This window comes from Haemaphysalis longicornis, unplaced genomic scaffold (genome assembly GCF_048455015.1).
Source record: "Haemaphysalis longicornis isolate Haplotype H1 unplaced genomic scaffold, Haemaphysalis longicornis Haplotype H1 scaffold_3, whole genome shotgun sequence".
Taxonomy (NCBI): domain Eukaryota; kingdom Metazoa; phylum Arthropoda; class Arachnida; order Ixodida; family Ixodidae; genus Haemaphysalis; species Haemaphysalis longicornis.
In genome coordinates this window covers 118,090,971-118,118,440 of record NW_027526335.1, presented here as the reverse complement: position 1 = coordinate 118,118,440, position 27,470 = coordinate 118,090,971, and the positions used below count along the sequence as shown (strand labels likewise).

The window sequence follows — 27,470 nt, the reverse complement described above, 5'->3', positions numbered from 1 at the left end:
CTGGTCTGAGGTGGTAGGTCTCCTCAGTCCAGGAAACCTCTGACGGTGGCTGCCGTCTTCGCCCGTTTCACCAGATTCTTCTGGTTCTCCGGATCCTCGTAGACGAGCAGTGCCTCCCACTTTACAGCAATGTCGGGTTGACCGGTAAAAAAAAAAAACAGGCTGGACAAATAATATCTTTGTTGTTTTACATGCTCTGCAGGCCCTGAGAAAGGTATTAGCAGGAAGGACATAAGAGATTTCTTCAAAAAGAAAGATTAACAGTGTGTACAGAGGTCAAGCAGAGCACAGTAGTAAACCAAGCAACCAAAAAACCCAGGGTTACATGCCGAAATGCAGTATAGTAAATTGAGTCGATGGTAGTGATTGATGAAGCTGGTACAGTGAAACCTCGTTAATTCGAACTGCATTGGGAAGCAATCTCAGTTTGATTTTTCGAACTGTTTGAACTAATGAAAGTGTAGAATAACAACAATATATTGCGACTAGGGAGAAGTATACAAATACGCCAACAATTTGATTCTTGAAAAATTCTGTGGTTGCAGTCTTGGCACATTTTGCAATAATGAGCTAATGTAGTGGAAGTCTTCCTGGCCTTATTCGAAACTGAAGAGGCAGGCAGCATTCAGTCCAATCATGACTTCAAAGCAGATGGCCTCACTGGAGCTACGTCCTTTTCCTGCCTGTCGTCATTGGCAGCAACAGGTTCTGCACTTCTGACCTGAGAAATGATGTGCCCGTCTGTCAGCGCACCACGTACCACTTTGCTCGTATCCACAATTCCGCAAAGCACACGTCTCCGAAAATGTCCACCACTGGGTTTTAGGTTGCTTTTATGTTCTCTGTATTTGTATCTCCTAGGTCCTAGGTGTCAAGCCACCGACGGTTGGCACATAGTTCATATTATCCGTGGCGGAACCCACTCGTGTTCGAATTAGTGGGCTTTTTTATACATAGGCTTCTATGGAGCTTAGCCGGACCAAATCCTACAATTCGCATTATCCGTAAATTCGAATTACTCAGGTTAAAATTAACGGGCTTTCACGACTTGGCTTTATCTCATTGCTGTGAGCAGGAAAAAGCGAAGTCAAGACACTAAAATGCTGGGGTTTAAATAATTAGTGATTCAGCCATTATCATGTTCTGCATGCTGTTTGTTCTTTAACGCATTGTTCCAGCCTAAATGACAGCTTTGTTATTCTCGGGGTGGTACAAAAAATTCGAATTATCTTCAGGAGTGATGTTATCGTTCCTTTCATGAAATCTGTTTGGCTAGTGCTACGTTTGGAATAAATCAAGGAAATTGCTTTGTGATTTATCTGTTCGGGAGCCTGAATGTTATTTTTTATGTAAGAATCTGGAGCAATTTACATGCACATCCTGTTTAGGTCTGATGGTAGATGTATAAGCTGTATAAGATGTATACCTATGCTTTAAAAGGTCAGGATTGCAAAAAGGATGACGTACAAATGTTTGAAGTGCATTTGTTCCAGCTTGTAAATTCATATTCCACTGTGTACCACACGTGAGAATACACTAAGAAGATTGAAATTTGGTAGTGTTTGGTCCTCGCAGCATGTTATTTAATTTTAAGGGGGGGACACTGGTCTTGAGGACCAAAGATTTTCCAAAAAGTCAATTTCCTGTAATAATTTTATTTGCAGTCTGCAGGTCTCAAAGAATGTACCTGCAAAATTTTATAGCTGTACCATAAGTATTTACAAAGCTGCCGCAGCTTCGTGCCTTGTTTTCTCAGAACCAGTTTTTTTTCCCGCGAGGTCAACTGTTGGGTACAATATCTTTGGATGTACCAGTCAGATTTGCTTCATTCTTGCTGCATTCAAAAGCTTGTAAACTGAGAAGTGCAATACAGCCACAAAAATATAGAATTTATTTTTGCTAGCACAAGATTTTATGCTGTATGTTTTATGAAAACATTGGTAATTCATGACCTGACATTTAATAGGTTTACAGTGTTTGCAGAAACAACATTAAAATTACTTCTGTTGCATAGTTGCACTTCCTGGTCTTTTTAGAGCACAGAGGGATAAGAAATATTCCAGTATTTCATAGGTAGATAATGAAGGAAATTCCTGAAATGGAAAGGCGTAACATGTTGCATAACTCTGACCTTACACCGCATATATGAAAACTGACTGCATATTTGTGCTCAGGATGTTAAAATACACTTAATGTGTAAATCTCAAGCACATAGGTTAAAAAATAACAAAAATGTCCTCAAGACCAGTGTCTCCCCTTAATTAAATAGAACACATAATCAGCAAACATTTCACTTTTAGCTGGTTGACACCAACATTGTCATTCAGAGGCGGCATTTACATGGTTATAATGCAGCAGGAGGGGGGAGGGGGGGGCACTTTTGGAGCGTCACTTAAGAAAAGGACAATAATTTACATTGTAATGTGGAGTAGACCTATGTAGGAAAATGACAGGGCACTCTGTTTCATTGCGTACTCTGTGGCACCCAAAAATTACCCTTTGCCACTTGCGTTGTGGGGCAGTTTTTCCCACCTAGCTTAGAAGTCTAGTGGTTGAGCTCTGTGCACTTTGAAGCGCAGAAAAAAAATATCACGAAGTACCACCTCAACGTGGTGCAACCTTCAATGACAGCTACTGACGTATGGCCATGCAGTTATGATGATTATCCATTGACAGTGTTCTCTGCAGCGTGTCCTTAATTAAAGCAGTTGAATCTTAAAATATCTCAAGCATGAGCATGTCTTCTAGGCTTGAGAGCAGGCCACAAGGCTTCAGTGCGAATTCCCAAAATATAACTTGCAGGGGTGGGACAGTTGTGCCATTTTGGTGCAATCACATTTTCCCATGCTTAAAGCTGAGAACACACGAAAAATCCCGGGCTATATCCACTAACATGAAACCTAGGAAGGGCGAGCATGCAGTGTATAAGTGTATTCTCGGCACTGTGGCATTTTTGCCAATGGAGATGAAACCGATGGGGGGCAGAGGTATACAGCTTTGCTGTAAAAGTCTCTTGTCTTTGAAGTACGAAACTGTCTGGTGCGAGGCGTGAACAAGTGACCCGGTGTTTTTTTAGTACCGTATTTTCTGGTGTATAAGTCGCGGTTTTTTTTTTTTCTGAAATTTTCGTTGGTGCGTCTTATCCACCGGTGCGACTTATGTATGGGATGAATTTGGTACGTGGTGGCTGCGCGTCGTCCACCCTCGAAAAGGTGCCTGTGTGCTGCGTGATGTCAGTGCACGTTAAGACACAGTTCTATGGTCTAAATGAATGAATTATTTGTTAGCGAGTCAGAGGAAAAAGGCTTCGGTGGTTTTGCCTAAACGCCGTCTGTAAGTACATGCCATGTTTGTATCAATAAACCATTTTTGAGAAGTTAGTTGCCTAGAATTTGGATGATAGATGCACATGTCTAGCACTGCTTACCGGGGGATGCGTTCAGAGACGGTGTCCGCGCAACCATGTACTTTGGCCACACTAACGAACTGATCCTCTATGAGTTTGCCTGATTAACAAGTGCGTTTTGTACACCGGTGCGTCTTATACACTGGTGCAACTTGTATACATTTTTTCCGGAAAAAACTGCTGCTTTGAGGGAGGTGCAACTTACACAAAAGTGTGACTTATAGACCAGAAAATATGGTACGCGTTACGAAGCACTCCAGCGTGAGGCATAAACAAGTGTCCTGTTGTTTTTGTAGCACGCGTTACGCTCCTAGTGTGAGGCGTACACAAGTTTTTCAATGTTTTAGTACCATGACTACATGAGACGACGATTACGATGACAACACGAGATGCCAACAGCCCCAGCCACTAAGGGGCTTTGCCCCTAAAAAATGTGGCCATGCACTCCATACAGATGGTTAACCAGCGAAGCTGTAGCTTGCAGCCTGTGTTTACACGTGTGTCACTCCTTGTGGTTCGTTGAAGTCTTTTTCATTATGCATTGCGTGGTTGCGGTATTTTTTCATCCCCGTTCCTGCTCGCGGCATGGCTGATTGTAAACCGCATGCTCCTCGGAAGAACGTATGACGCATGACCTTCCCATTTTGAAATACAGTGAAACCTGGATGTAACAAACTTCAGTGTAGCAAAACCCCCGATGTAATGAAGCACCTAATTTTTAACTTCAAATGTATGCACACCATGTCTTTTCACCCTCTGTGTAACGAGTTCCCATTTGCCAAAATTTCAATGTAACCAACTTTCATGAAAAGCTAGGCACGAAATTTTGGTTGTAGAAATAGATTTTGGGAGATGCAAGTGCCGAAATGGGGGTCTCGATAAAACGCGAAGGGCGACATGGGCCATCTAATGCCGCGAATGCAGCGAGCCATGGAGTACGTGAGCGAACTCCTTCTCTACAAGCTCCTTGCCCACAAGAGCGTATGACGACGACGCTGTATGCCGCCGCTTTGCCCTTCATTCGAGTTCTCTCATGCTTGTTGGGTTCCATCATTCCAGCAAGTGCACGGCAAAGCATTTGTGGGTCTTTATGAGCCTTGCACGCTCGTTTTTTTTACGCCCGCGTCTGCGATTGCGCGCTGGCGGCAGCTTCTGCCTCGGCCAGAAAGCTACTCGCGCCAGGCGCGACAGTGGGGGGAGCCAAGCCAGAGTTACTTAATGTAGGAGTTGCAAAACTCCCCCTAGGCCCCCATGCATCAAAAAGTGGCCCTACGATTGGTCCACTGTTTTGGATCTTCCCATACAGTGGCGCCATCTGTTAGTGACCAAATAAACTATACAACGTCGTTCGCTGCTCTACGACCTGGACAAAAATTGGTATTTGGGTGCTTACGTAAATTTCATGCACACATCTCTGTTGACTCGCCCCTCGAGTGAATGTGCCATGACATTTTCTTTCGCGTGCTGGTGCCTTAAGTTTCTTTTGCTGATGGTGTGTCCTCAGTGTAATTCATGACGGTGTGGAGAAGTTGGTGTGCGGTTTGCACTACTGGTGTGCAGCTAACGGCCAACTGTCATGTGAGTGAAATTGGGCTGCCCAATTGCATGCATGTGATCGCGGGTAGACATTGCATGCCAAATGTCCCAGACGCTCCGCTTGACTGTCTCCGATTACTCTAAAAGAATCATGGTCATCCATTTTACTACACTACTTGCTCTCGTGGCGAATTTGTCTCCGACAGCATTTCCAGTATCGTGGCCTAAAAAATTCACAAAAATAAAATAGCGCATGGACGGCTTTCAAAATATTCCAGCTGATAGAAAAGAAACCGCACTTCCTCACTACCACCCATTCATCGCTGCTACATTGTCTCACAATGTACTATGTGGGGAAGCAATGCCACCGGTGCGGACCATTATTTTCTAACAAGGACAGTGCTGCTGCATTGCTTATATGCAGTACTGCTGGGGGAATAAACTTGTATTGCTGGCGGTAAATGGAGCAAAAAACTATAGAAGTTGATGAGCGAGTAGTTCCGGAACGATAGACAGAAACTTCGAAAAATGGGCAAAATTTCTCGCGTTCCGGCCGTTAGGGATAACTGTGGCGACCCATGTAAAGACAGAATCTGATAAGTGTTTGGTTTTGCTGGAAAGTGTGTACTGAAGGCGTTTATTTGTGAAAGTTTAATTGGAGTACATTTTGTTTGAAGCGAGAGAATGTTTTTTATGTTGAGCTCCCATCATGGCTTCAGGCGCTGGGCCGCAAGTCTGCTTCGCCGCACCGGAGGCTTTTCTTTTGTGAGGGAAAAATAAGGAGGCTCAGTGCATTTTTGCTTCTCTCGTGGCAAGGTGCTGTACCGGGTGAGCGAGGTATTTGATAACAGAACATTGTGAGAACAGGTGCAACAGAATATCTCGAGCAAAATCAGACATATTTTCACCAAACTTTACGAAGTACGTTTCTTGTGGTTTATTTTCGTAACTACTCAATGAATCTGCCATTTGCAGCAATAAGCGATTCAATTCGGCTTTGCAAACAGGTGCATGCACAGGTCAGGTGATACTTATAGATGTTGGCCATTGAGTGAGGTATAACAGCCTTCAGCAAGTCTTTGGCATTATGCAGCCCTTTGTTGGCCTCTCTCTCAACTATGCCCCAGGCATAGTAGTCGAGCGGATTTAAGTCTGGAGAACTAGGAGGCCACGAGTTGGGAGTGACGGGGTCGCAGAAGTTGTCAGCCACGCTACTTTGGGTGATGCAGGTGGTGTGGACAGGAGCCGAATCTTGCTGAAAGACGTAAGGTCTTCCTTTAGAAACACTCTCTATCCATGGCTTTATAATGGTTTATAATGGTGGCAAGCACATCCACATAACCAGCAGCATTAATGCGGAGTGCTGCAAAAAAAGTGTGGCAGTATGCCGTCACCCTCATTGCGGACATTGGATAACACCACCGCCGGGGAAATGAAGGGGTTCTGACGATGTCTGACCGCTGACTGTGCTTTTTCCTTTTCGCCACAGATGCCACATCACCACCACAACACATCAGCTTTGTCAGCACCTTGTAAACGAAAGGCTTCGCTACTTTCATTTTCAATTTCCAAGTCGCTGTGGTGTGTGGCCAGGGCGACGAGTACTGCATGGCGTTTCATTTCCTGCTTCAACTTGTACACTTCCATCTTTGAACAAGCCGCGCAGTATGAACGGCAAGGGGTCGACGAACAAGAAGCTGTACATTTAGATGTATATGATGAGGCTGCTATGTGTATGGCGATAAGGAATAGTGTTCTCAAATACCTCGTGCTCCCGGTACAGGGGGGTGACCGGCTGGTGCTGGTTTTCAAGAGGTCATCACTGGCAGATGGTCAGCAGTAGGAGCTGTTTTATCACTTCCACAGTGCTGCACTGGTGCAGCTGTGACAGAGGTAGTAGAACATACCTTGATTGTCTGCCTTTGCCGCTTTAGGAGTTTGCGGTCTACACTATGGTCACCAAGTTAAGTGCTCTGCCTTTTTGAAAGTCTCAGTGGCTAAGCAAGGCGTAAGCCCAGCATTGACAGTTGACTGCATTGGGCTCCGTCTGTCACTATCACTATTGTTGTTTTAAAGGCTCCTCTAATGCCACAAGCGCCTGTGAGGCCAGGTTCTTTATTCTGTTTGGTGTAGAAAATTATTCACGAAAAGTTATATACTCAATGCATTCGCAAGTTTAAACAGTTCAAGAAACAGAAAAACAGGTCCTTCAGAGGCTTTCCATTGCACGACACGTTGCACGTCACGAGTAATCCATGGCGCACGCGACCTTTACTTAGTGTGTGAAAAAGCCGGCATTCAGCATTGGCGTACCTAATCGCAAAAATTTTGAGCCATTGCACTCGGTGAAAGTGGATGGTTAGGGTAGCTTTTTAGCCCCTGACATAGAGGTGACACAGAATTTAGGCGAAAAATATCAGCAAATTTTATTTCTCTCTGGCGTGGATGGCGGCTATCCCGAAGAAAGAGTTTAGCGTCCTGGGCACGATACATACATGCAACCGTACTCGTAAACTTCGCTGTGGTTGAATGTGGTGAATGCAAGTTTGTCGAGCGAAAGCTCGGTTTTTTGTGCTAAAAGTGCAGAGGGAAGCACACACGATTGCCACATTAATTGCCAAACAATTGCATGCCAAAATGTAGATGCTCCTCAGCGCAGTGTCGCTGTAGGGATGGCCATGCGGTGAACTTTGATGCAACCAGTGCCTCCTTGTATCATTTTGTGGTGGCACGAGGCCTTACTTCCCCCCCCCCCCCCCTCCCTCTGCTTGGAACTAACGATTAGACTCTCTCTCTCTCTCTCTCTCTTTCTCTCTCTCTCTCTCTCTCTCTCTCACTGTGAAAGCATACGGTGCACTGGACCTGTTACGTTTTTTGCATTTTTTTTCATCACTCGCGCGGCGGCCGAACTTATAATTGAATGATAACTACTTGTTGATCAACTATATTAACAGCTTATTTCCACTAAATCGCCGTTGAAGGGGGTTCATGTAAAAAAAGATAAAAGATCTTTCAGTCACAGCGCTTGTCACCTGTTAATCGCATTGTGTTTTGCTTATGGGTAATGCTTTAAAGGGTCCATGAAGACAAAATTCAACTTTGGTTAACTTGAAAGAGTTTGGCTTCAGTACCTCACTCAGCTCCATTCCGGCCATGAAAGACGTTTTCTAACCGATAAAAATGCAAGAAATACGTAAGAACTTTCAAATTTCGCGCCACAGTGATGTGTTATCGGCACGAGTGACGTCATATGGGCCATCACTAAAAACATAATTTTCAGTGTCTTAACTGCAGGTTAGCATTCAAGGGATTCGATCAAATGGAACTAGTGGCCTACCACAATCGTCCAGTCCTGTGTCCTGGCGATTGATCAGTTCGGCCGCCTTCAATCGCCCAAACAAGATTCTGTGACGTCATAGAAAAGTTGCCGAAAACTGGCTAGCGAGTCGCCACAGCTCCACGCATTTTCTTTAATATCTCCGTTATTTTTTGGAAGTTTGCGATGAAATCGGTATTATTTTTATCAGGACAAATCAGCCTTTCTAATGAACCAAACTTGTATTTTGTCTTCATGGCCCCTTTAAGCAGAATAGCAAACGCAGTTCTTGAGCACACACCTAGAAATACAGTAAAGGCAATAAAGAAGTGCTGATTTCATTCTTGGCACACTGTTCATGTGGCAGATACAGTAGCAGGAAAAATACAGTAGCCAGCTTTATTAAGGTTACTACTTCCGCGTGCAGTAAACCTGTTTGTCACTGATAATCTCGTTGATCTCAGTGGTCTGTCACTGAGAATCTCGTTGATCTCAGTGGTCGATTTGTTGAGCCAGTGTTATCAATATACAAGCATGTTCCGACTTTTCTGAAGCAAGCAGGTGTCGGTTCGTTAGTTCAGGGAGCACAAGAATGGACTAATGTGCGCTAAGGCTTCCCTCTTGCCCAGTTTTTGATGTCGGATGGGCCTTGCTTGAATCACTTGCACTAACATTTACAAGTAGGCGGTGCTAAAGCTAAATAAAGATGTTTGAAAACAAGAATTGTTACAACATAGGACTCCTTGTTTGCAAGATTTGTGTTTGCTTGACGGGTGCAGGGAGGGGCCTTTGACAGCGCAGGTCTGTTCTTCACCGCATTGCTCAGATGTGTGGAAAATGGGCTGGCCCTTGAGAAGTTTGCGCCTTTTTCCTTGTTTACGCTTGTAAAAATCCATAGCTGTCAATGTGGTGAAATTCAGCTCACTTGAGTATACCTCTCTTGCCTGGGACGACGGCGTGGCTGCTGATGACGCTGCCACGGCAGACCAGTGCGCCCTCTTTAGGTATCGCACACTCCCCATGGTTGCCCAAAGGAGAAGGGTTTGTGTTTCGGATTGCCTTGGCTAGTGTCTGAGCACTCCCGCTTGTGCCCAGCAGGTTCTACTTTGGCAAGAACAAGGTGATGGCGGTGGCCCTGGGACGGTTCATAGATGAGGACCACCGGGAGAACCTGCACCAGGTCAGCGAGCGACTGCGCGGGCAGTGCGGCCTCTTCTTCACCAACGCGCCCAGGGACAAAGTGCTCAGGTGGGTCTCCTGCCTGTCTCCTGCTCCCCCTCACCCTCATCTTCTCCGGCTTCTCTGGTGGGACGCTCCCAGGGGCACGCAAGCCCCTGCATCTGGTGCTGAACTGGAACTTGCTGTCGACGGCTGCGGCGGCGGCTTTTCTGATGGAGGCGGAAAGCAAAAACGCCAGTTTGTGCAAGATTTCGGCGCACGTTAAAGATCTCCAAATGGACAAAATTAATCCAGAGCCATCCACTACGGCGCGCCTCATTGTCTGCACTGCGTCGGAGCGTTAAACCCTACAACCAATCAATCAACTTGCTGCGGAAATAGTTTCCTAGGAACAGTTACCTCTCACTGATGACAGCAGCTTAATTAAAGGGCCCATGCAGACAAAATACAAGTTTTGTTTTGAAAGATTTCGCATTTTATAGTGCCCCCAGTTCTTGTCCCGCAGCAAGCGATGCCGTATTCTCGAAGAAATTAATCCATTTAAGTTAAAATTTTTATTCTTCCACCAAATTGCGTGTTTTCGTGACGTCTGCCATGAAGTCACAAAGGTGGGTATTCAAACGAAATTCCAGTCCGGCATTAGGCTCTGGAGCCTTGCTTATCGTTACTCCTCACAGATAGCGCTACCATACGGAGTCGTGGACTGTGGTCCGCCATTGCTTTGTTTTTACTGTATTTGCACCTGGCTTGTTTTTGTTATGGTAGAAAGTAATCATTTCGTTCAAACATGGGGAAATGCTCGACAAACGGTCACGTAAGTCAATGTCGCTTACGCGTGTTGGCCAGTATCATGTAAGACAACTCTAAAGCGCTGGACTGCTGTGCAAGTATAAAACAAGCATAGTGCGCCCAGTACCTACAGCAGTGTGCATCGGTACTTCTGCGTTTACGTGTATTTTTGTAACCTTCATTGTTTACCTCACCATTCTTACTGCTGTATAGTGAACATGTATTACATTTAAGCACAAATAGCTTGTTCGGCAAGCTTACAAGCCGTGCCTGATTCGCGTTTGCACTTGCCGGTCTCAGCCAATAGCATAGCTGGCCCGTACAACATCATAGGTTCTGTTGCGGGAAATGAGCTAGTGGGTCGCGTGGCCATTTTCTCTTTTTCTAATTATGTAGCTTATTTTTGTGAAGTTTACATTAAAAGTTGTGCCAGTATGATTCTAACGAGGCAATCTTTCAAATGAAACAAGCTTGTGCTTTGTCTGCATGGCCCCTTTAAAGTAGTCGGGGCTTGGAACTGGGAGCCTGAAACTCGGCAGTATCACCCGTGTTGGGCCTGGAAGCGTACGGGCCGTGCAACTGTGGGGACTGTGAAAACAACACGCAACTTTGCTTGATTCAAAACACGTAGCAATTCAAACCTTCCAAAATTTTGTTTGTTATGAAAATGATCAAATCATTGAAGAATCAGTGTTTAATGGGGAAAGGAAAGTCGAAATTGCCCGCTTCCTCCACCATAATATGGTGTAGCAAGGGCTCTGTGACGTGCTTGAAGCAGGCTGTCAGTACAGCTCAGCTCAAGCCTCGAAGTTTCCCAGGAAAGGGGAAAAAAAAAAAAAAGAGGCACTGGGCTGTGTTCGTTCACAATTATTTCAGTTTGAAAGACATTTGCAGTAGATACAGTTGATACAGTGCACTCACCGCTTGCAGTAGCATTTGCCAGTAAGTCATGTTGATGTTGGTTCCCTGTATGCTTTTGCACTTGGCTTTGTCCACACAAAATAATGTTATTTCCAATACCTGCCACGAAACATTTGAACTGCAAGCGCAGAAAATTATTTTTTGTGGCAATTGCTTTTGTCAGCATCGCCTATTTGTGAAAATTAAGCTTATGACATCACAAGCGATGTGCAGAAAAGTACTGTTTTCCTCTGCTTTCTTTATAATATATAACGTATGTTATTAACGTTCGCATTGAAATCATCATAAATGTTATTTCAACTAAAGTGATCTTTCCAATGAAGCAAAGTTTTATGTTGTCTTTGTGGTCCCCTTAATTTAGCAGTGTGCGGTCCATTTTTTTGCTTTTTTTGTTCAGTTACTGCTACATACGGAACAAAGCAACCTGCTAACAACTTTGCTTTTCTAAATTGTAAAATTCCTGAGAGCATGTTTTCATGCATTGAAGCAAGCACTTGAAATCTTTTCCCATTTAGTTGTTGAGCCCAGTCAGGACATGCACAACAGCCGTGAGGGGTTCGTTTGCCAAAAGCCAGAGCCTGTCACGAGGAAAATTTTATTGCCATTGTACCTGTTGTGATGTAAAAGCGACTTTGACTGCGTGTCTTTATCTTAGCAGGCACCGATGTAAAGGAAATGATTTGATGCCATTGACTTTGGAATGCTGCATTTTTTGAGTTTGCAGCTATTCTCCTGTAGCGCAGGGATCGTGTAAGAGTGGGTGAGAATTCACAGTGAATAGTTTCTCACACAGATTGCACATTTGCGTTTAATAAGCACCCTTGCCGGGGGGGTGTTTAATAGCAGCTCTGCCTTTGAGGCTCACAAGTGTAGCGCTTGCACTAAAGAAACAGTCAGCAGCGGTATTTTGTTTGCTGACTGTAAAACTGCTATGCCCTGCATTTGGGGGGGGGGGGGGGGGGGGGGGGGGGGGTATCCTTAAGTGTGTCTTATTTTGCAAAAAGCGAGCCGTTTTGTACTTGTCCGGCTCATAAAATGGCCTCCTCTCTAAAGAGCAAATAAAAAAAACATTTGAATTGATATGGGAATGGAACCTAGCTGAGTGTGTTACCATTGTGCTACCTCTCCATGCTGCGTGCAATGCTGACGCCGCATCGCATGACATGTGCATGCAACTTCCTTTTAATTGACGCTGTTGACTGAACTGCTGCTACCTGGCTCCTGCCCTGCTCAGAGGGTGGGAAACTGGACCACACTGCCTGTCTAGGAGTCGTTGCTGTGGGCCTCAAATGGTGTCAGGACCGTACTGGCATTCCTGGTTAGAATGCCCGCTGCGGTGGCTCAGGGGCTAAGGCATTGTGCTGCTGAGCCCGTGGATGTGGGTTCGATTCCCAGCCACGGCGGCCGCTTCTCAGATGGAGGCGAAAAGCGAAAATGCCCGTGTGTTCGAGATTTCGGCGTACGTTAAAGATCCCCAGGTGGTCCAAATTAATCCGGAGCCCTCCACTACGGTGCGCCTCATCGCCTGTGTAGCATCAGCGCATTTTTTTTTTTTTAGCTAAATTTTCTATACTGTTTTTCGCTGACTTGTTGTGCACAGTTGCAGCTGCAAGACGCCCGCTGTGTGCAACGTGGAAGCCCCAGTCTCTAGTGTTTTGGGTTGCACTGCGCTGTGGAGATTTTGGGTGCTTGCTTGCACTGAGTGACACTGGTGCACTTCTCTGAATTCTGCTTTCCTCTCTCCCTTAACCCTAGTAGTGTTTGCTGGTCAGCAGCAGCGTGTGGTATTCTGAGCAGCGTAGACTGCACTGGTTTTGGGTGCATTGTGGCGGATTTTCGAATGATTTTTTCAAGAAGCAAATTGCTGTTGCACGGCTGTTGCTAAATTTTGAGCAGTTTGCAACTGGTTTTTGAGACATTGCTGTTTCTACGGAGCTCGCACAATGCACACTTTGCAAGCAAGGAGAGGGAACCGGAGGTGACAACAGGTTGGCATAGATAGCAACACGCCACCCGCTATTTGCGTAACCAGCACAACTTTACTGTGGGACCAATTAAAACAGCAGAAAGGCATGTTACCAAATTGTTTTTACAATATCATCGTAGGATGGTTAGTGCCTGCAAAGCTTCTGGACAAACATTGGTATTTGCACACGGAGACAGCACTTCTAGTGACGTCAAATTAAACCTTGCGTCCATGGAGGGGGATAGGGGAGATAAGGACTTCCCTTGCCTGCCTGCCTGCCTGCTGGTATTCATGGGTGATTGTATTCAGTGAATGCGAAAACAGCCAATTTGTTGGACATGGTGAAGTGAGTGCAGATCCGCGACTTGGCACAAATCGTCGAGCGGGAAAAGTGCCTTGGCACATAGATAAATGCCAGCAGGCTTTTTGCTCCTTACCTTTGATGTCACTTCAGATACTGTTTGCGCAGACGTCTATTTCTAGCCGAGTTCTTCCTTCTCTTAATTCGGTGTAGGCATTTACACTGCTTTAGCACATTTTTTCTCGGTATGTACAAGTGCAAACTGCTGTTCTAAAGTGGATTCGATATTGGCGCCACTTTGAAGGGGTGGTAGCGTTTGCGCCACATTCTAGACAGCGAGTGTGTGCAAATCAGGGACCTAGGAAATGCACTCAGTGTTTTTCACTACATTGGCTTTATAAGAGTAAGCTGTGTGTGTTTGTGCCCATTTTGTACTTAGTGTGCTGCGAGCACTATCTTCATGTAAAAAAATTGGCGTTCCATAGCTCTCTGCTCAGCAGACTGAATGGCATTCGCTGTGAATACCACATACCACTACACGACAATATTTATGCAAACGACATTCGAATGAGTTCAAGAAACAAATTTGCAGATTTTGAACCGAATGAGTAGCCTGGACACTAGTGGTTCATTAATAAATGCTAAATTTTGTAATAAACTGCAGGGTGCTATTTAAAATATACCAATAAATCATTATTTTTCTCTTCATGCTGTTTGATTTAAGGAAAAAAGGATATGGATTTGTTGCTTACTTGCCTTGGCTTGTAGTGTGAATGTAACCTAAAAGGGAGCTAAACTTTTCTAATTTAAAAGGTTATTTATTTTTTTTTTTTTTGAAAATCAAAAGGTGTAGAATATTAGCAATTATATTAACATTATTATCTTGAAATTCTGCAAGTTTCCTAATCGCCACTGGTATCATTACTAAATGTCAGTTGTGGCTAATGTCATTTGCTTTAAGGGGAGACACTGCTCTTAAAAAAAACTTTTTTAATTTTTGAGCAAACTCTGTGAAACTCGTCAGACTTGCTGCTTTTCCCCCACTGATTTCAAATATGGCATTATTTTTTTTGTTGGTCAATTAGGTCCCGAGATAATTAGAGGTAATTAACCATTTTTGGAGGAACAATAGACAAAACTGTGTTGGTCAGAAAACTGTAATCTTTATGTTTTCCAACCCTATGAACCCTGGTGAGTGCAATAAGACAATCAGTTTTTTTATTCATCGTTTGGAACTAATTTTACAGCTCATTAAACTTTGCTGGCAACACTGGCAAGGAGCCATTTTGAGTGCCAACTTGAAACACTGAAGTTTAATGAGCTGTAAAATTAGTTCCAAGTGATCCATAAAAAAACTGATTGTCTTATTGCACTCACCGGGGTTCATAGGGTTGGAAAATGTAAAGATTACAGTTTTCTGACCAACACAGTTTTGTCTACTGTTTCTCCAAAAATGGTTAATTACCTCTAATTATCTTGGGACCTAATTGACCAACAAAAAAAATAATGCCATATTTGAAATCAGTGGGAGAAAAGCAGCAAGACTGATAAGTTTCACAGAGTTTACTTAAAAATTAAAAGAAATAGTTTAAAGAGGAGTGTCCCCCCTTAAATGACAATAGATGTACCGTGTGACACAGGTATAATTTTGCGGTTAGATGGGCACATTTCGAATTCCCCGTCTTTTCCACCAGGATGCATCCGTCACTGCGCTAGCTAGCTCTAAGCCAAATGCCACGTTGCAGCAGGAGGTTGGGCTATAGTTCTCTAATACCCCTGTCACACAGCAAATCTAATGTCATTCAAAGTGAATGACTTTAGCTGTTAATGACATTCGGTTCGGCCATGCGGGTCTACATGGCGAAACATATGTCATAACAGTTTTTAGAAACAGTATTCTTTGGTTTATTACGGAAATTTCTTATCTAGTGACGCGCCACTGCTGTCGAGGCTACTCATTTGGCTGCTGAACGAGCTCCCGAACCTCAGTTAGCGGCTAAATGTCATCCGCCTCGATGTCATTCGGTATTCTCGTGTAGCGCCAAATTAATGACATTTGGGGTGAATGACATGTGCTCTAAATGTCATTAGATCTGCCATGTGACAGGGGTATAATCCTACGAAAAGCTAGTTTGCCATTTTGACTGTGTAAAGCCGCATCCAAAAGTTCTGTTACCACTTCGAACAGCGATGCTTTTGCTCACTCAATCAAGTGGCCAGAATTGAACTAACAAAGCTTTATTAACCCTTTAATGCCAGTTGTCGCGAATTCGCAACATACTGAATAAAGCTGGCCAACCAACTCGTGAAACCTTTGCTGCCTTCAGCGGCGGCTGTGATGTGTTTGCGGCAAAGAGGTGGTGGTTGCGCTCCAGACAGGTAGCGCCATCTCGTATAAGGTGTTGAAAATAAACTCAGTATGTCCATCGGTTGGCGGACTGCGCGCGCCACGTGCGACAGCTCTCACTTCTTGATCGTTTTCTGTCTAACCATAATGAGTACAAGGTCCTCCAATTTTTCTTCTATTTGCACGCATTCAGGAGACTGCCCATGAGGTGTTACATTGTCGAAAAATGCTTTTTTTGTTGCATGCTTCTTGCTTTCGTGGTATGTCGCGAATTCGCGACACTCGGCAATTTAGGCAGTTTGCGGGGAGTGCAGGTATGATGGTTTTTTTTTTATTTTATGGCAGAGGATGGATGTTACATCGTTGTATGGAAGAAAAGGGCTTCGCACACGCCTGCCACCTGAGGATAACAGTGATGATAGCTGACTTAGTGACAGTGATTACGACGATGTTGACTACGATCCTCATGCACAAGCACGAGCTGCGCCCTTGGGAAAGCCTCCGTCAAAGCAGTGAAGATGAAAACGGTGATGTGGTGCCTTTGCCAGCTGCCTCTGCCAAACAGACAGTGAAGTGAAAAAAACATACTGTCAAGAACAGCGGGAAATCCCATCCTGGAATACCACTCTTCCTGAAAGAGACACTGTGCGAGCACCTACTGAATATTTCAGAGGGTTTTTTGATGACAGCTTAATGCATCAAATCGTACAGCAGACCAATCTTTTTGCAACACAAAAACCCAAACAAAGGGATGGCTCAAGTAGGCGATAAGGACTAAGTAGGCGATAAATTTGCATTTTAGATATTGGCCTAAGTGCCTGTTGTCGCGAATTTGGGACAAACCTAAAATTTGGCGATTAAGTTGCATCCCAGATAATACAACTGTGGAATGTAATCACGGTGTCTGTTTAAAGCCGAAACACGAAAAACGAAATTTTTTTTGCGGCCTATTTCATAATTCCGGCATTGAGGGGTTAAATGCCTAATAGGCCACTGTGGGGCAGCCTTTGGGATGGTGGCGAAATTTAGTAGTTGCTTGCAGCCCTACTTTTCCTGGCACTCACTAGATTGTTGGTTTTGCGGATATTTTTTTATCATAGCCATTTGTTAATTAATTTACAGCTGGAACATATCTCCATATTTAGTGTGCACTGCAGCTGGTTAATTTTTATGCCTTACAGTTCCTTTTATCTTTAAAGTTTTTCTGCTGTCACCAGAGAGTGGTCTTCTCAATGGTAGCGTTGTCAAACTCAGTTTGTGTTAAAGCTGGCATGTTTATTATCTCAATATGCAGGCAAAGGCGAATGGAAGTTGTTTCTCATATAAAGTAGCAATGACAGTCGCGTGCAAGCTACATGCTGCGCAGTTGTGGTCAGCACCTACTGTGTGAAACGTTATCCAGACTCCTTGTACAATCATCTATATATAAAACTAAAGCCGTTCCACTCAGTGTGAAAGCTGTCGGAAGTGCAGAGCAGTGATTCGCCATAATGGGCTGTAGTGCCGTTATCTGCTCACTGCTACCACCCAATGAAATTCAAATTTCCTGCCTTCGCGGTGCTCGCGCACCGCCTGCCTGAAACTGCGCCAGCGGGAGTTCTTTTTGCTTACTTTTCCTCTAGCATGTGTCGGCATTGCACTGGCACTTTTTTTCGCTTAGAATCGTAAAAACCAACCTAACGACCGTTCCTAACTAAATGGATGCGGGTGCTGTCGGTTAATTACGTATATTTTGCCTCAAATGTACCTGCAGTTTTCTTTGCACTAAACAACAGAGAGAAACGTCGTGTGGCTCTGCCTGGGTCCAGCGAACGAGCTACGATGGCAAGGCACAGCCCTAAAGTGCTCTGCACTTAATAGACCTTTAGATTCTATAGTCAACCCACCGCGGTGGCTCAGTGGCTAAAGCATTGTGCTATTGAGCCCAAGGACGTGGGTTTGATCCCGGCTGCAGTAGGTGCTTTTCAGGTGAGACAAAAATCGAAGAACAACCATGTGTAGAGATTTCGGCAGATGTTAAAGATCCCCAGGTGGTCGAAAATAAAATCCAGAGCCCTCCACTATAACGTGCCTCATGGCCTGAGTGTAGTTGCGACGCGTTAAACCTAACAGCCGATCAGTTCACCTCAAACCTTAAAGGTGGATAGATTGGAGGTGCGTTTAGCTGTCCTGTCTAGTTCCAGTCGTCATCGCCTTCTCCCTCCGTCCTTGGCAGCTGGTTCGGAGAGTATGAGGACGCCGACTACGCGCGTGCGGGCTTCCGGGCGACACAGCGGGTCTTCCTGGACCAGGGTCCCCTGCCCCAGTTCCAGCACTCGCTCGAGCCCCATCTCAGGCGACTGGGGCTGCCCACCAGTCTACAGAAAGGTGGGTAGCGGGGTGGCCCCACCACCCTCTTTTGCTTTGCTCCAGGACCCGTAACTGGTGGCTCTGTTAAAGGGCTACTGAAGTGCTGAAAAAAGTAGGTAAAAATCTATTTTTTACTATTGATACATTGGCTAGGTATGCCTGCAAACTCTTTTTCAGTGTTTTTAGCATGGGGACAGCGGTATTTGTCGATGAAGTTGACCCTACACTCGCACTGTCGGAAGAGCGAGAAACCAAGAGGCAGTGACCGGAAGTAACGTCATATTCGCAAGACGGCGAGGAACATGCGCCGCCGCTTTGCCGATTCGCAGTTTTCTGGGTGAAGTTCAGAATTAAGCAGGCATGAAATATAAACTTTATTAATCTTTATTGTCAGAAGTTGTCCCCACGTGGATTTCTTTAATCGTAATGCTGCCGTGTTTTTAAGTAATGCCCTAAGGTGACTCCTAGATACTAGAGATTTCCTACCCGAGTGCCCATGGCTACTGCATTGCCTTCACCAGTAACCTGATCCAGCTGTGTCATCGGGTGCTGTGTGCTTCTTGTGCGAAGCTACAGACTCAAACAAATTCGGAGAAGTCCCAAGTTCCTGATCCATTATTGCAGCGGGTTTAGAAAATTTGTGGGACGGCAACGCTCTGCGTTCCCCAAACATCTTGCTTGTTTTCCCAATCAACATTGTGGGATATGACGATAGCTGAGCTAGGTATGTAGATTTTGTGCATCTTTAGCAAGAAATCAAGCAAGCTAGAGAGCATGAGGCATTTTCTGCACACGGAAGCGCGCCACACACATGCAGCCGGTGCGTGACAGCAAGCGCTCGTCCTTGCTGTCCATAATCGGAGCAATCGCGAAAAACAAGGTGAACATGCAAGAGAGTGGATGATAGTGTGGTGAAACAAATCGAAAAAGACACATTTCAGTGTCCAGGACAATGAACAGGGGGAGTTAGTTGGCAAACTTCTCCAGCGCTGCGGTACGGGTTGTTGTCTTATTAAGCACCGGTCACCATTGAGAGTGGAGAGTGCGTCAAGAAGTGAACTCTTTGCCACCATTTCAATTCTATCCCATTCCACATCTTCGAAAATACGGTGATTTTGGAACCATTTCATATGCACATCATTTGTGGTCAGGGGGTGCACAAGACTCAACACTGGGAATGCGAACAAGCGACTGTACAACTTGGTTACTTTATGATTTAGCTAAGGCAGAAGCCGTCCCATCGTCCTATTACCGTTTACACTCGTATAATGGCTGAACATCTTTTTTTCCTAGATGCGAAGGGAAGATTTTTTGTCGGGCAGGAAGTACTGGTTTCAGTTCCGGGTATCAGGTCATTACATGCAACAACCTAAAAAACAACTCTAAACTGATTTTCTCGTTGCTTGCTAGTTGTTCCAGCAAAAAGAGGCTGTGTCGTAGCCTAAAAAGGGTAACATCGTAATTTTCCGCAAAATTATGGTTGGTGGCACTTTAGAAGTGAAGAAAGTGAAACAAATATGTAACAGAATTATAAGCAAGTACGACCAGACAGGTAAGAGCGTGCACAGGACACACTCATTTCGTGCAAAGCCCCCCCCCCCCCCCCCTTTTTTTTTTTTTTTTTTTTTTTTTTTTTTTTTTTTTTTTGTTCCCTCCCTCGTGTGACGGTTTCACAGGGTTCCTGGCTTCATTGTGACAGTGTTGTCTCATGCGCATAGCAACGTAATACCTCAATATCTTGGCTATAGCCTCATCCTTGTGCTCATTGCATGGGAAGGTGAGAGGAAAATTGTCCACAACGTGGTCAATTGTTGACCAAAAGATGTCACAGTCATTTCTGTTTGCTGAAAAATATCCTTCGATGCAGCGAAGCATCCCATAAAGGTGCGTGTGGGGGTGCGTGAGGCCTCCTCGCGTCTTGAAGAGTGTAAGGGACGCCTCCTGCCTTGTCACAGTTGCCACAAAAAATGACTGCCAGCACTTTGTGCACGGCAGCAGTTCTGTCATTTTGCGACTTACAAATCCGGTTATATAGTACAAGATGGCGTTCACCACTTCGGTGCTGTCACACTCCTCTGCTATGACGTGGTTGCAATCCCACTCTTCTGTGTCGATTAGGCCATCTAGCTTTGCCTTTAAGCTGGTTCAGAATCGTCTCGTCAGATTTCTTGCTACTGAATGTGGTTCTAAAGGCAGCTAAATCCAGCACTGGCCTCTCTTGTCTTGCTTCGCAGTTCCTGAATGTAGGCGGCTCTAGGAGGCCGTACGCGGCGAGCATTCTGTACAGTTGAAGGAACGTCGGCATATCAGCGTGGTCGTTGTCACCTCCTGCTTGGCGGGATTTCCCAAAAAAATCGTTCGACGGGATGCTTATTAAATTTTGCAGTGGGAACATATTTGAACCCACATTCTGTCGGCAGACGTTCTGTCAGATCCAATGTAGACAAGATGGTTGCCCTGAGGCCTTTGGCAGTTGATGGAGCAAGAAACATGTCCTTGATGATATCTCCAGACAATAGTTCCCGTTCCCATTCATCAAGTCACTGAAGCGATTCTATCATTACAGAAATGTCCTTGCTTCCTTTGCACACAGCCTCGCTAGGATGACGCCTGTTCATTGTGTCAAATAGGTCATTCACGCGTTCAGTAAACGCGATGGTGCCTGCAGCCTCCGCCCCATCGAACACGTTGCGCTGTGTGTAGTATTTGACTGCCGAAGCCATAGACCAGCTGAACACTTGAGTTGCAAGTTTGACTCGCATTAGGTCCATGTTTGAGGGGTTTACATGACGGCTTATTATTTTGGGACAGACCTTCAAGCCACCTGTATTCTTCAGGTCTTCGTTGTAGACCGCAACGTAAAACCACCATTTCACCCACTCCCCTTTTACTTTGAGCAGGCGCTGTCTCAGTAGTCTATTCCTGATGCACTTAAAGAGGTGCGGTACATCGGAGAACACATACGTACACCTTTCTGTCTTCAGGCATCGCATGTTCAAAGAAGTGCTTCGTTGCGCCAAGTTTGCCGCTGACGCCAAGATAGGTCCACATCTTCCTGTTGGTGATCGCTCCATCGCAAACGATGCCGTCAACGATCGCTCCTGCCTCTTCTAACATGACAATAGCCTGCAGCACCAACTGGCTCAGCACCGTCCCTTTCGTCGCCCCTCTTGATGCGAATACTCCAATTGGTTGGGCGTAGTTTTCTCTGAAGGGGCAAAACATAAACACGAGGGCATGGTTGACCAAGGCAGATGTTTTGCCGTTACCATTACCGTTATCGACGAGCCCAATTTAGGTTAGCGTTCTCGACTCAACACGCATTTTCTTTCTCGTACTTTAATCTCGTCGAAGACAAGCATACCATGCCTTTGGAACTTGCTTCAAGCTTATTTATAAGGGCTGAAAAAAAAACAATTTAAAGTGGAGCGTGGGAGCACAGGCATGCTGCTTTATACAATGGCTCGTACGGAACAAAACCCCTGCATCGGACAAGGCACAATTTAGCATAGGTCCCTTTCCAATTTTTCATACTGCTTTCTGCATTGCCTCATTCGGTTATTCATTTGACATATCTTCCCGTTGCTGTGGCCCGCCGTAGCTATGCCCCACTACGTTTCAAAAACAAATGGTGCTGACACTCCAGGGCAAAATAAAAATGAGAATAAATAAGCAAAGCTCTTAATGTGAGAACACACTGCATCTAGCTCCTAAACTCTACTGGAATATTTTCTTTTGACGGGCGTGATGGTGGGCAGAGCCAGTTAAGTCTTCAATTTCCCCCTTAATGAACACGGAAATTTGGTGAATGAGAATGGCAGGGGGTATCGAGTTATGTTCCATACTATTCAAGACTGGGTATTAAGAGCATTTGCAGAGCTCGAAAAAGCTCAAGGTGGCAAGGCTTTTGTAAAGCCCCATCGGTATTACTGTGGGTGGGAGCAAACTTGTCCACGTCCACTTCCAAAAGGTGGAGCTGGTCCTGAGAGATTTTTCTTGAGGTCGTTTTTTTTTTTTAGATGTAAAGAAGCAAGCGCTTAGTGTGTTAAAACAGTATTGAAAAATTAGTACACGTGCTCCCCTGCACCCTTGAAAATGCCTTGGCAGGGCCTTGAAAGTCCTTGAATATCTTTGAATTCTTGTACGGACCCTGGAGCACGCATTTTCGCAACCAAAATTTCACAGGCAGTTGTTCGTTGCAACAATTGTCGGACTCTGTGGACCAGTAATCCTGTTGACCAACTGCAGGCAGTGTTAATGTCTGCAATGTTCTGTGACATTCACAGTGATGTTTGCTGGTAAAATTAAATGCACGTGCATTGTAAGAAACTGTAAAAGTGCGTGCAAGCGGTCATTGAGCACCTTGAAGATGCTCGATGATCCGCAATGCTTGAAAGCATGGGCTGTGGGCATTGGAGGCGACCAGAAGCCCGCTGTAAATTCACGGTAAGCACTTCTCCAGCGATGTGATAAAGCGAGATAAGCGCTTCGATAAGCTCGGGGGCGAAGTACTTTCTGAAGTACCCGGAAAGACCGTAATCACTCTCTTTGACCGTTCCATGCGTGCTTCTTTCATGTCCAGCATCTCCGAGAAAGGAGAGGACTCATCGGGAAGTGTCATCAAACGACTCCCAACACAACTCCAAGAAAATTAAGATTTTAAGGGGGGACGCGGCTTTCAACTTCGGAAAAATGACCAAAACATCGTTTTTTTGAAACCCACATATTCGGCTTCTATGTTTCCTATTCTGTGCGTCTGCAAAGTTTTTACGCTGAAAAGCGTCGCAAAGTGGCATAAAAAAATACTTTTGTCAGGCGCGGTGACAAACTATCAGCGCAAAAGGGCGAAAAAACGGCAATTTTCGGAGCGCTCTATCTCCGCAACGGTGCCACTGGGCGCGGCCATTTTGATATGGTTAGATCGGCCGAGCGATCGTCTTTCCGGTTCTGCTCGTCTCTTTTATCTTCTTTCATTCACAAACGCACAAACGGCAGAAAAGAAACGACGCACAAACGAAGCTAGGAATAGATGCTGAAGCGCTATTGGTCCCCGGTCGGGGCACAGATCAACGACCCTCCTGATTGGATGTTGCGGGCGCAACGCAAGATGGCGGCCGCCTGAGCTGCGTAGCGAGCGGATTGAGTTCATTTTCGCCGCTGCGCTCGGCCGAGTTTCTGTTCAATCTGTGGTATTCAACACGGACGTTATCGCGATGGGAATGCCAGAGATAACGAGCCGGATTACGGGAAGTTGTGTGGCTCGAAAGGCGGAGGTCATCGAACGCTTCGTGGTGCGCGTGACTCTACCGTCGCCAGACCCCGGAGGGTGACGCGGTGTGCGCGCTTGCGATAGCGGTTCGTGAAGTGAACTTTTAGTCGGATTTGCGATGTTTACACGCTTAGTTATTGCTGTGTTTTGACTGTGGGCTCGCTAGCCTTGAGAAAGAAACGGTCGACGCGTCAAACGCTGCGGCGCGCACGGCATAGCCGACGCGCATTGGAGCATCACATGACTGGGCAACCGGTTACGATTGAACGCCAGTAGTTGTAATTAATGCCTGCGACGTTAGATTTAATCTTAAAAGCGACCTGACCAGCCATATCAGGTATAATCAAAGTTCGATATGTCGCGGTAAGCGTGCGCTGCGATGCGCGCGAGCCATATCGCCTTTCTTGCGCAACGTTTCCCGTGCACTTGTAATGTAATTTTCATGCAAACAGGTTTGAGTTAGTAATATAGGAATAAAAATATGCTCTCTGCGTTAAAAATGTACGTTACTGTGGCAGCATTTAACAGTGATTTTTTTAGGGAAATTATTGATACCATTGCTCAGGGCATACTGGCTGTGCTGCGAGAAATATTGGATGCTTTGAATGTCAAAAGTAGTAAAAAAATATGCTCTTGCATTGAAGTTGGGAGTTATGCAGAATACTCTACCAAGCTTCAAAGTAGCTCATTTTCATCTTTATGGTATGCAAACTTTTGGCAATGAACACCTGCACATGAGTACTAAGTTGCTGTGCCAGGCAAGATAAAACATAAAAAAAGCCAAAAATGTTCAAATTTAAGTAAAAAAAAATGCTTAACTTGTTGCCATGGTGACAACACTGCAAAAGGAGGTTGTCCAGTGCGATACAGCCAACCAACTAACCTACTTTGCATTGAAAGCCCATTGAAACCCATCTCCCCTCCGTTTGGTTTGCAAAGGGGGGTATGTACTCTTCACGGAGGAGCTGAAAATGATGTTTTCTGGAAATAGAAAGGCTGTAAAAGGCACTCCAATTTCAAGGCAAGGCCTTACAGAAGCCCCATGTTCAAAAGGACATGAAAGGCTACAACCGTGACGACTTCTGATATGTGAAACCCATGTTGCAACTTCGGAAGCCGTTTTCTCAAAACAGTTTTTTTTGCCACCTGTGTCGCTTGTACCAGGGATTTCTTCATGACCGCTGGGTCTATTTTGATTCCGTTTCTTGCATTACATTCCTTGATGAACTGTTCAGGTCGTGACACTTTTGGTTTTCCAGATTTGTTTTTTTGTGATTTTTTATTCAAATAATCATTCACAGTTGACATGCCTGTTGCACATTAACCTCTAAAAAAATGAAAACTAAAAAACATTGTGTTGTAAAAAAAAAATTCTAAAACTGTCACGACCTCGTCCATTCATTTGGGAATGCAAAGCACTTCGAACAAGTTTTCTATCATGTTTTATAAGCCGCTCAAGCTCGGTACAAGCGGAACAAAAAGAAAATTTCATACATAAAAAAGTTTTCAAAATATTACTTTGAAATTTTTATAGTGTTATCACAGAAGCATTTCCAGTTGCTGTGCCAATTTTCATCAAAATCCACAAAGAAATAAAAAAGTTGATTTTGAAAGCCACGTCCCCCCTTAAGTGTGCTTGACCAGCCAGGAACATCTACCACGGGGAACGTCATCACTGCAGCGGAAATCAGTCTGGCTTCAGTGGAGTTACACCACGTCTGAGCAGTCCCCATTGGTCAAAAACCGTCCCCAGCTTCATTCCCACCCCCATAGAAGCACCGCAGACCTGTAGAAAGAATGCAGCACTCTTCTTTCTGCTTGGAAGGGTGGGCAGTCATCTGAGCAGTGCATATTGCTTCGTAAATTCACCAAGGAGAGGGCTCTCACTTGGTCCAACTCGGGGAGGAATCAACGTGAGCGCAGTATGAAAATGAGTTCCTTAACAACTATACAGAATGCTCGCTGTGTTCAGACTGCTCAAGTCACTTAGACGTGGAAACTGCAAAGCACGACAAGAGGGGCTGCTGCTGGAGTTAGTTGTCTCCCGAGCCACATTCAGGTGCAAAACACGCGGCATGTCAGTTCTGAACCAGTTCAAGCCAAGGGTTGACAGACTAATTGGCCTAGAATTGGGATTGCAACCATGTCGTTGTACAGGATTACAACAGCACCGAAGTGGCTGATGCCACCTTGTTATGGGAACGGGTTTGTATGTCACAAAAGGATAAAATTGCTGCCCTGGACAAAGTGGAGGCAATTACTTACGTGGTAAGTCTGATTAGGTCGAATGATACCTCTCCTAAATGTGAGGCGAAGCCTTTGCGAGGTGCTTCCCTGTGACCAAGATTATTTTTCCGTGAATAGCGTAGCACAATTGAACGTGTCCTGGAAAATTTCACCTTCCATGTGATGGGCACAAGGAAGAAGCTGTAGCCAAGTTATTGCGGCTTTACATTGTTGTGCGTGGGGCAACACTGTCTGAATGAAGCAAGGCGCAGTGTGAAGGGGTCACACGGAAGAAAGAAGTAATCGAGACTTTGCACGAGATAAGCGTGTTGGCACCCTATGCGCTAACTTATCTCTGTAGTCATACTTGTTTAAAATCCTGTGTAATATTTGTTGCATTCAGTGTATAGTGGTAAGGTTTACCTGGAGTGTCGTGCTATGTTTGAAGACTGTATTCTTTACTTGCACATAGAAAATATTTATTTCCAATGGGCTGCTTCAGAACATTGAAATGTTCTGAAGCAGCGATGCAGAGAGTGGCACAGTAATAAGGTCCAGTGGACTTTTTATGGAATGAGCGTTTTCTTCTTTTTAAAAAGGTCTGGTTCTGATGCCAAAATATGCAGCTACTTGCTCCTTGTGGAGTTGAACTGGGTGCGAATGTGTTCCATATACACCCAACATGTTGCGTCAGTACACTGTGGCGACGACAGTGGGAACTCACTTTGCTTGTACTCGACTCAAGGAGTTTGATGGGCTTTTAGTGTTGGATAACATTTGCAGCAGTGAGAAAACTAATGATAGAACCTGCGTCTTGGGCTCGGAATTGCAAGGCCTTGGCCACTGAGCCGCCGTGGTGGGTCGACATAGCATGTTTACAAGTCAGATGGTGATCACTGACATGCTGCTACCCGATGCAGCCGTTGGTCTTAGACGGACTGATTAAAGCACCAGCAGAGGTAACGGTTTCGCACTTTAGTTTCTAAAAAACTTTTTCTTGCATCTCGTGTCAGTCAGTGTGGTGACGTTTTCGTGCTCGCTATACCAGGCTTCAGAATTTCACTTGCCTGATTGTTGGCTGTGGAAGCAGACGGCAGTCACTTTGGGGTATGAAAAGTTGGTGCTGAGCGCAAAGGGAGGTGCCGAGTATTTGCAAAGGATATTTAAAGGTAACTTTACCGCATCAGCATTGTCTCGAAGTCGGGCGCTATGCAAGGTGGTTGTACTTAACGAGAGAAGTTTATTTGAGCAAGCTGATGCTTTGCAATAAGCCGTTGCGGCTAATGTCGCTTTCTTGTGCTTCAAAAATAAAGTTCTGTTCTTTCGATTGTTGGCGAAGAAGATGTGGTAAGACACTGAATGTGGTGAACTTTGTTCATGCTTCTGACGTATTTCTGGTGCTTGCAACTTGGTACTAAATGAAGTAAACCCTTCTATTCACTACGACTGAACGTCAACCGCATGATTCGCATGTTGCTGGCACAGGCAGTCATTTCACTGTTTCAGCATATGAAAAGTTACCTCACGTAATGAATGGACCACCCAACCATTCACCATTCTTTGCAAAAAAGGGCATTTGTTTTCTGAGCAAAAGTGGTGACATCATTTCATAAAATAGCTGGGGTCATCAATGTGAAAAAGTGGTAGTATCAGCTTATAAGATAACTGGTGTCAAGAATGTGAAGAGTTGTGGGTACGTAAGCCTGCCCTCTGTTCTGCGCAAGTTGTTTTCTCCGTAGTAATAGTTATCCGAATAGGTGACACTCAAGGTTTTCATGAACCAAGAGTCCATGGCAGATTTTTAAAGAGACCATGCAGACAAAATACAAGTTTGTTTTATTCAAAAGATTTCGTGTTTTGTGATG

General features: G+C 44.9%; 2 protein-coding genes across 4 annotated transcripts in view; one reads left to right on the top strand and one right to left on the bottom strand.

Annotated features, from left to right (window-relative positions):
- The window catches only part of LOC144175034 (mRNA turnover protein 4 homolog), a 45,374-nt gene extending 27,223 nt beyond the window's left edge, over window positions 1-18,151 (top strand). Inside the window, exons 4-5 of the mRNA XM_077704067.1 lie at window positions 9,357-9,506; window positions 17,977-18,151. Of these exons, the coding sequence (XP_077560193.1) occupies window positions 9,357-9,506; window positions 17,977-18,136 (310 nt within the window). The 3' untranslated portion in view covers window positions 18,137-18,151. The remainder of the gene's footprint in view (window positions 1-9,356; window positions 9,507-17,976) is intronic.
- LOC144175032 (14-3-3 protein zeta) overlaps window positions 1-27,470 on the bottom strand; it is a 274,073-nt gene that overhangs the window by 64,259 nt on the left and 182,344 nt on the right. The gene's annotated exons all lie outside the window — the stretch shown is intronic.